Genomic DNA, 9789 nt, shown 5'->3' with positions numbered 1-9789 from the left:
GCATGGTAGGGTACGGTACGGCTCGGTATGGTTCACTTTTGGGGGGTTTCCCACTAGGTACAGTACCTGGTACCTGGTACTTTTTTTAGTACCACCTCGGTTGAGGTTCCAGGACGGCCCTGACACCAGCCCTCCAGGACCAAGAGACCCCTGGTATATGCAAATACCTGGGAGAATCATTAAAATACTAACAAAAAAAAAAAGAAGAAGAATAAATTTTTATATGTCCAAATCATTGTATCAAAGGATGAAAATTAAGGAAAGAAAGAAAGAAAGAAAGAAAGAAAGAAGTGGACGGAGGCGGAAATAAACAGGTCACGTGGGTCGGAGGTTGCCAAGGCCGGTGTGTCTCCATGACAACACCAGTGGAGGAACGTGTCTGTGTGTACAGCGCGGCAGAGCGGTAGGTAATTGAGCTATGCTGATGTAAATTAAACATTACCGAGCTTTAAATGATTTACATTTCTCCATTTCTTTCAGCTGTTTATCAGTCATAGCGTTTTAAGTCCAGGCGTGATGGAGTCGAGCTAGCAAGCTAACATTAACCCAGAGGTGCTAAAAACAAGCGGGTACTCCACACGTTTGTTTATCTTCAGTTCATACTCATCAGTTTATCAGTTCCTTTCAGATAATGACGTGCTGGAGACTGAAAGCTGTATTTCTGTATTTTTCATCTGTATTTTTCCTTATTTTTTATTTGTTTTAATAGGGAATCTTTTTATTAAGTGTGTAGAATTCTGGTTCAGTTCTGTTGCACTGTGCACAATTTATTTTTAACAACAGCGTGTTTCTTTTGTATACGTTAAATCTGGTTGTTTTTAATTGAATAGTAGTTGAGTGTTGTGAAATGATTTTACAGTAATTGACTAAATGTAATGACATGGGCTTAAATGAAATGCTTTTGGAAAGAAGTCTCTTCTGCTCATCAAGGCTGCATTTATTTAATCAAAACTACAGTAATATTATTAAATATTATTACAATTTAAAGTAACTCTTTTTTTTATTTCAGTATATTTGTAAATGTAATTATTCCCATGATGGAAGCTGAATTTTCAGCATCATTACTCCAGTCTTCAGTATCACATGATCCTTCAGAAATCATTTGATGTAGTTTTTAAACTCTTCCCCTTTCCCAACACAGCTATAAAGCTTTAAAATGCCTTATTTACTCCTTGTTGGGGTCCCAATTTTCAAGAATCATTACCAAAAATCACCAGGAAGTATAATGTGTAAATTCATGACAAGACTAGTCTTTTCCGCTGTGTTCATTTTGGTACATTTTCATATTCGATGAGGACAGTAACCCACATTTACCTTTGTTTATGGACAAACAAATGTGTTCTTCTTTCTCCCTCCAAATGCTAAAAATGGGTGAGAATTTTGAACTAATGTCCTGATTTTCCTTTTCATCAGTCAGGACTAATCCTTCTGTCTCTCTCTTTAGAAAAGAAAAGGATGGCAGAAACGGGTGATGGTAAAAAAGAGGATGCCGACTACAAAAGACTACAAAGCTTTCCGCTCATCAGGGTGGGTGCAGCTCGACTGCTGCTGTGACCTAGATAGATATAACCAGTTATGGATGTGTCTGTGTTTGTCTGTATTAGATCACTCAAACTGCTCCCTTTTCCATCCTTTTCAAAACATGAGATTTTAAACATCTAGGCCCTTTTACCCCCTTTTTTTTCTCTCAAGCATAATATTTACACTGCTTCTTTATTTGGCATGGTTGACAGTCTTTTTACTGTCTTAATATTTTGTTCTGCCTTGGTCAACTTAACGTAGTTTCTTTTAATATGATTAATACATATATCTTTGCATTATTGAAATTCGTAATAATTTATAATAACTTTTTTCTATACACTGCTGTTCAAAAGTTTGGGATCGGTACAAAACAAAAAGTCTCATGCTCACCAAGGCTGTATTTATTTGATGAAAAACTTTAATATTGTGAAATATTGTTACAATTTAAAACAACTAGGACTATTTTTCTTTTTGAATATATTTTTAAATGTAATTTACTCCTGTGAAGGCAAAGCTGAATTTTCAGCATCATTACTCCAGTCTTCAGTGTCACATGATCCTTCAGAAATCATTCTAATATACTGATTTGCTGCTCAAGGAATATTTCTTATTATCTTTGTTAAAGACATTTGTGCTTCTTAATAATTTTGTGGAAAATGTGATACATCTATTTTAGCATTCTTAATCCTGAAAGTAAAAAAAAAAAGCATTTATTTAATCAAAACTACAGTAATATTATTAAATATTATTACAATTTAAAGTAACTCTTTTTTTTATTTCAGTATATTTGTAAATGTAATTATTCCCATGATGGAAGCTGAATTTTCAGCATCATTACTCCAGTCTTCAGTATCACATGATCCTTCAGAAATCATTTGATGTAGTTTTTAAACTCTTCCCCTTTCCCAACACGGCTATAAAGCTTTAAAATGCCTTATTTACTCCTTGTTGGGGTCCCAATTTTCAAGAATCATTACCAAAAATCACCAGGAAGTATAATGTGTAAATTCATGACAAGACTAGTCTTTTCCGCTGTGTTCATTTTGGTACATTTTCATATTCGATGAGGACAGTAACCCACATTTACCTTTGTTTATGGACAAACAAATGTGTTCTTCTTTCTCCCTCATTATTATCTTTGTTAAAGACATTTGTGCTTCTTAATAATTTTGTGGAAAATGTGATACATCTATTTTAGCATTCTTAATCCTGAAAGTAAAAAAAACAGTACATAAAATGCGGACAAAAATATATTTATCCATCACTTGTTTAATTTATTCCATCTTTTTATTATTTTTTCCCCTAGTTTTAGTTAAATTGTGGCCACAAATTAAGAATTTGTTCCCACGACTTATAAATTTGTTCCCTCGTTTTAGTAAATCGTGGCCACGTTGTCCTTACTCGTTCCCTCATTTTCATTTAATTAAAACGAGGGAACAAATTAGTACAACTTGGCCACAATTTACTCAAATAACGTAACAAGTTCTTAATTTTTGATCCACTTTGCTCGATAAAACAGCATTTATTTGATATTAGATTGTTTGTAACAATGTAAAAGTCTTTGTCACATTTGATCAATTTAATAGATAGAAAGATAGAATAGATAGAATTTTCTTTTGTTACACCTGTAAGAGCTTGACTACAATATGTTCTGTTGGTTTTGTTTGCAGCACACAGATATGCCAGAGGAGATGCGCGTAGAGGCTATGGAGCTTTGCGTCACAGCCTGCGAGAAATTTGCCTCCAACAATGAGGTCAGTCAGGCTTGTGTGTGTATGTGAGCATGTGCTATTGTTATGAAGCACAGGCTTTCAGATAAATGTGTTCCCCAGGCCACACAGGTGGGGTTGGGCTCTGTGTTTCCGTCTAGTACTGAGTCAGGACGCTTCATACACACACACACACACACATAGTCTGGCCATCTGGACTGCTCCAGTAGCCTACATGCTTTCATCTCGCTCTCTTTCTCGCTGGTTCACTCTGTTTTCAGAGTGCTGCCAAGATGATCAAGGAGTCCATGGATAAGAAGTTTGGCAGTTCGTGGCATGTGGTGATCGGTGAGGGGTTTGGGTTCGAGGTGAGCCATGAAGTCAGGAACCTGCTCTACATGTTCTTTGGGGGAAGTCTGGCCGTGTTTGTTTGGAAATGCTCGTGATGTCGCTTCCTGCCCACACAGTCGCCACTGTGAGATATTTATACTCCTGGATCTGTCCTAACTATGCAGCCCTATTTGACTTGAGACGTTTGTGTGTATGTGTATGCAAATGTGTGAAATTGGAGGGGAAAAAAGATACAGATTTTTGTGCACTTCTCCAGATCACTCTTTTCCGGTCTTACGTTTTGGCTTCAATTTTAAGCCATAAACTCAGATTTTAAGGAGTTTGATTAACTTTTTTACAATTCAATCCATTATAATGCAATGCAATCCATTATAGCATGTTATTCCAAAGAAAACTTTTGCCTTTGTAATCTTTCATCAAAATGTATTATCTTGCCCCTACTCTCAAATGACTTTAATTTTAAGTCCATCATATTTTCAATTCCCTCCCCATCAAGCATCTCTCACCATTCTTCATAAATAAACAATGAATGAATGAATTCTGGTATGCAACACCCACTTTAATGGCCAATCAGTTCCAAGTGGATAAAAGTGCAAAGTTAGCTGTTATTTTTCATTCAGAAATGAATCATATTACAGAGGTAAAATGGGTTGAGAAGTCTGTTTCACGTTAAAGTTTACATTATTCAAAAAAAAAATAAAAACATTTTCCTTTTTAATCCATGATCTTGCTCTTCATTGGAGACGGCCTTCCTTTTCTATTAACATCACTGGCTATGTGTGATATTGAATAATGTTTACTAATAGCTATTTAGCCATAGTTTTAGCAATATTGCTTTTGGCTTGGCTCGCTCATCCATCCATCCATCCCTCTACAGTTAAGTCCTGCTCTTGATGATGAATATCCTGTTTCATTCGGAAATACACTACTGTTAAAAAGTTTGAGGTCGGTAAGATTTCATTAGTTCACTAAGGTTGTGTTTATTTGATTAAAAATAGTCCAAAACACTAATATTGTGAAATATTGTTACAATTTTAAAATAACAGTTTTCTAATTTAATATAATTTATTCCTGTGATGTTAAAGCTGAATTTTCAGTAGTCTTCATGATCCTTCAGTAAGAAATCATTGTAGAAAACAATAATTTTTTTTATTATCAATGTTGAAAACAGTTGTGCTGCTTAATATTTTTGAGGAAACTGCAATACGTTTTTTTTCTGAATAGAAAGAAGTGATTATTTTAAATTTAAATCTTGTGTAACAGTCGTGGGCAGTCGTGGCCTAATGGTTAGTGAGACGGACTTGTAACCCGAAGGTTGCGGGTTCGAGTCTCAGGTCCGGCAGGAATTGTCAGTTGGGGGAGTGAGTAACCAGCGCTCTCTTCCACCCTCAATACACGACTGAGGTGAGACCCTTGAGCAAGGCACCGAACCCCCAACTGCTCCCCGGGTGCCGCAGCAATATGGCTGCCCACTGCTCCGGGTGTGTGTGTTCACTACTGTGTGTGTGTGTGCAAATTCCAAGTGTGGGTCACCATACTTGGCCACACTTCACTTTCTTTCTTTTTCACTTTCATAATAAATGTCTTTAATGTCTCCTTGAAGAATAAAAGTATCAATTTCTAAAAAAAAAAAAAAATGAAACCTCTTAACTCAAACCTTTGAACAGAAGTGTGTGTCACATTACAGAGGTAAAATGGATCGTGAGCGGCAATATAAACGGTTTAGTGTAGTTTTGAATAGTTTTGTCTATTTCAATGCATTTGTGAGTGGACATACAGTAATGTGCTCTGTAATAACTGAAGTGCCAGTCCGCATTTCGGTCTCTTTGAGGCTCAGAATACTTGGTTGTATTTGTCTGGCAGGTTGTCGTAGGAGTGTGTTTGCTGTGTGAGGCTGTTCAGGACAGAATGTGTGTCGTTGCACTCCATTTCATGTGTCATTTTAAAAATGCATTCCCTCTCTCCCTCTCCCTGTCCAGCAGTGTCTCTCTCAGTGGGCTGCTCTGCCACCTGTTTCAGATTCCTCTTTCTCTTTCATTGTTCACTCTTTTTTTTCTTTTTCTATCCTTTCATTGTCACCCCAGGAATCTTGTGCCCTGTACTTTTCCCCTCTTTACTTAACCAGCATTTGTAGAATGTGAACACTTGAACGTGATATACATTTTCAGAACTTGATTTCTGAAGGTTTCTGTAGTCATGCAATAATACAAGTAGTACTCTCTCTTTTGTGGGGGGGGCGGGGGTGGGGGGGGTATCACTTCACAGCCCTGAATTTCATAAATGCTAAAAACCTGTCATTCATCATAATTTGCAACTCTTTACAACCCAAAACCTGTTCTAATAGTCTTTAGCCCTATTTGTATGGTACATTTAAATGGTTATGTAATTACAGAAATTATAGTTGCTTGTTTGTTATTTAATTATGGGAGTAATTTCTGTGCCACACGTGTTATTAAATGAAATTGCATAAATAGCGGATGGAAACTGTCATCTGCCAATGGTTGGCCAACTTGGTAGTTCCGCCCACAAACATACACCATTGTTTGAGCCAATGTCATTGTGTCCAGCCCAGTCAGGCCACTGATTGCAATTCCAATTAATGCCGCTATGGTGCACATGCTATAGTGAACACTTTACCTTGAATTGTTTGCGTTCACATGGATGAACAGATGCAAATGTTATTTTAAAAATATTTTTGAATCTTTTTTATCACTGCTAATTTGAATGGTTGCTGGTTGACACTTTTGATACATAAAACTAACTTGCTGCCAAATTCATGAGTTTGATCAGAGAGGAGGCATGCAGTCATCATCCTGAGAAACAATTTCCGGTGCAAACAGTGCTTTTGATTTCAACTGAAGTTAAATGCTGCAAGATTTTATCAGAATGTTCTGTCCTTTCCCTGCAATATTTAAATGCAGTAAAAAAAAACTTTAATGACTTTATTATGATCTTTTATTCAATTTTTAATTATTTTTATGTCAACTCTGTGCAATAATTGCTCTGTATAGATAAATAAAATTTCAAAAAAGACACGTGAGTCTACTGATTCTTGAGTACTGAGACAGATTTAAAAACGGAAGACTTTTTAGTTGATTATACAAAGGAATTATTTTGAATTAATAAGAGGTATATGTTTGGGTGCATCTCCTGCTCCAATGTACCACAAATTGGGTTTTCCCTTGCTAAATATTACAGTACTTGGAGTAATGTTTGTTACTCTCAACTCTCATTCCGACGGCCCCCATTCACTGCAGTGAGCAAGTGATCTAATGCTAAATTTCTCCAAATCTTTTCCGATTGAGGAAACAAACTCATCTATATCTTGGATGACCTGAGGGTGAGTACATTTTCAGCAAATATTCATTTTTGAGTGAACTATTCCTTAAAACGGTACATATTTAATATAAATTTGAATCACTATGAAGTATTAAGCTATGCCACATATTTTGCCCTATGTCTCAATAATTTTTTCAATCCACAACTGTGCATTAGTACTGATTTGTGAAGTCAGCTGCATTTTAATGGGATTTCCAATGTGTTTTATTCCAATTAGCCTTTGTGCCACTGATGTTATTGACCTTCTAAATCCAGTGGCTTGTTTTATGTTCATATAGGCTTTATCGACAAGCTCCTCCTAATGTCCATGTTCTCTTCTGTCCACCTTCTATCTGTGTTCTTTTTCTCCTCGATCATTTCTTGCCCAGACATGCTGTTTCCTCTCTTACCACAGCATCTCCCAGTCTCTTCTCTTTCTATTCTCCTCTCCTCTCTCTCTGTATTTCAGATGAAATGAACCCAGATCAGATGGTGGGCTGGTGCTGTGTGTCTCTGGCTCACACTCCTCATTAACAGCTTGGCTCTCTCTGGGGGACTGCAGGATCTGCCTGACATTTTGCTGACCAGGAACATACCGCAGAGAGACACTGCAGGAAGAGGAATGCAAGCCAAAGATCAGATTCGAAACAAGATCATTAGATAGAAGGAATGCATCACGCCTGAGATTTTATACTACGGTAAAATATGCACTGAAACACAGGGGGGTAGAGACTAGAGATGGAAAAGAAAAGAGCTGAAATGAATTTGTCATTCATGGTAGAACCTTCCTGGAAAAGAAAAGAGAGTGTAGATTGAATAGTAGAGATGTAGAGTGATTGATGAAAGGAGAGGGCAGCAGTTGAGGAAGATCATCACAGTGATTTGTATATCATGAATGTTCAGATGAAGCAGAAGAGGGATTACACTGATTACATAACTGTGTGTGTGTGTGTGTGTGTGTGTTGAAAGAGGATTGATGTGGCAGTGAAGAAGTGAACGGGATGTGAAGAGAGTGTCAGTGAGGGGATGAGAGTGGGTTTGAGGGATGAATACAAATCAGTTTTAGTTTTTTCCTTTGGTTTCTCTCCTCACTTTTTTGATTAATCGTTTGACAGCACTAATATACAGTATATATATATATAATTTTTTTTTTCTTCTCAATTTGTATGCATCAATTTTCTGGTGGATTTTTCTTCTCAGTCCTCATAGTTTAGTTCTCCTTCTGGAATTTGTCTATTAAATATGTTTTTTTTATTTTTTATTTAGTTGAGATTACACTGTCTCACGGTTTCAAATAAAGCATATAGTGATTAATAATCTCAGAGGTCTGTTTTGAAAGGTTTATACAGAATCATTAAAAATCGATTTCTCCATGGAGAAAATGAAAACTTCTATGGCTTAAGTGGGTCATTTCTGCTCCACTGGTGACACCAAATTGAATAGCAAAAATGACTGTATTTTAACAGGTTTCCCATTCACTCCCCATCTGCCATTGGTCTTATTGCCTAATTATATAACTGTTTATGATAGTTGTGACTCCTCTCATAACTTCTTCAATCTCTTTCTTTCTCACTCAGGGGGGGGATGAAATATTCATAGCTTGGCAGTGTGAGTGAGTGTGTGAGTGCACCAGCACAGTGTCTCAAACATGTTCCCTCACATGTGGAGATATGTCACTCACACACTGTTTTTATTTGTGTGCGTTGAGTTTTCATCCATAAATTTCTTATTCAGACAGGAATTAGAAGACTTGTGTTGAAAGAGGATTGATGGCAGTGAAGAAGTGAACGGGATGTGAAGAGAGTGTCAGTGAGGGGATGAGAGTGGGTTTGAGGGATGAATACAAATCAGTTTTAGTTTTTTCCTTTGGTTTCTCTCCTCACTTTTTTTTCAGCAATCTGTCTACTACTTCTTATAATACAATATGCATAGTTCCAGTCCTGGATGCTGATTGGTGAATACACTACGTTTACATACACAGTTATGATAGAGCTACAGCAGGTTTTGTTTTTAGTCAAATTTTTGTTTTAGTCAGTAGTAACGACTGAACTAGTGTCGCTCCTAACAGTGACCTTTCGCCGTGATTTTATTCACAATACAGCATAACATTATAGAGTAAAATGGTAACTGCCCACTTTTTTTTAGCAGCATTGGTTTTGGGGAGTATTATTCCCATTCCTGTTCTTTATAGGAATTTAAACCAATTCTTTAATAAAGTACTTTAAAATCAGAGCAAAAGGCAAAGATACTTAATGTCTTTTATGAGGGAATGAACTACAATCCCAGGAAACACTGTAATGATGCAATCGAATAAAAAAATGACAGTATAATATGATATAATATAATATAAAATTACTGATTCATAGTCTTTCAATATATAGGTATAAAACTTATATTTATTCAGATGGACTGCAAAATATTATATTCAATACTGTTCAAAAGTAGTAAGCTTCTTACACTCACCAAGGCTGTATTTATTTGATCAAAATTGCAGTAAAAACTAATATTGTGAAATATTAGAATTCAAAATAATGGTTTAATAATGTTAAGATTTTAAAAACGTATTGCTGTCTTGACAAATCAGAATTTTCATAATCCATTATTCCAGTTTTCAGTGTCTCATGATCTTTCAGAAATAATTCTAATATGCTTATTTGCTGCTCCAGAAATATTTCTTATCAATATTGAAAAGTTCAATATCAGTTCAATCCATACTTACCAAATAAATTAGAAGCATTAATTCTTTTAATTTATAAATATTTATTTCTAACTTCTCTAAAAAATTACAGACCCCAAGCTTTTGAAACAGTAAATCACCAAAAAATGACTTTAGCTGGGTTTTCACAGACAGGGTCACACACACACACACACACACACACACATATATATA

General features: G+C 36.0%; 1 protein-coding gene across 3 annotated transcripts; it reads left to right on the top strand.

Annotated features, from left to right (window-relative positions):
- The first annotated feature begins 305 nt into the window (after nt 1–305).
- On the top strand, nt 306–4241 carry LOC107710037 (dynein light chain 4, axonemal-like). 3 transcript variants are annotated; one of them, XM_016514721.1, is made up of 5 exons: nt 306–403; nt 481–552; nt 1445–1527; nt 3192–3275; nt 3512–4241. In XM_016514721.1, exons 3-5 carry the CDS (start codon nt 1456–1458, stop codon nt 3674–3676), a joined length of 321 nt encoding a protein of 106 aa, XP_016370207.1. In that variant the 5' UTR covers nt 306–403; nt 481–552; nt 1445–1455; the 3' UTR covers nt 3677–4241. The 3 variants fall into 3 exon arrangements, with proteins under 3 accessions (XP_016370207.1, XP_016370205.1, XP_016370208.1); XM_016514719.1 differs by having other exon boundaries at nt 308–403; nt 481–569; XM_016514722.1 differs by lacking the exon at nt 481–552 and having other exon boundaries at nt 345–403.
- The last annotated feature ends 5548 nt before the right edge of the window (nt 4242–9789 follow it).

The sequence above is a fragment of the Sinocyclocheilus rhinocerous genome, unplaced genomic scaffold, assembly GCF_001515625.1.
Source record: "Sinocyclocheilus rhinocerous isolate Xijiao unplaced genomic scaffold, SAMN03320098_v1.1 scaffold1348, whole genome shotgun sequence".
Lineage (NCBI taxonomy): Eukaryota > Metazoa > Chordata > Actinopteri > Cypriniformes > Cyprinidae > Sinocyclocheilus > Sinocyclocheilus rhinocerous.
This window is presented reverse-complemented; position numbering and strand designations above follow the sequence as displayed.

What these genes read in the sequence shown, in the direction of transcription:
- LOC107710037 (XM_016514721.1), top strand. Translation starts at nt 1,456, where the DNA reads ATGGCAGAAACGGGTGATGGTAAAAAAGAGGATGCCGACTACAAAAGA. An exon ending in AAAGCTTTCCGCTCATCAGG is followed by an intron (nt 1,528 to 3,191) that starts GTGGGTGCAGCT and finishes TTTTGTTTGCAG; the next exon opens with CACACAGATATGCCAGAGGA. An exon ending in AATTTGCCTCCAACAATGAG is followed by an intron (nt 3,276 to 3,511) that starts GTCAGTCAGGCT and finishes CTCTGTTTTCAG; the next exon opens with AGTGCTGCCAAGATGATCAA.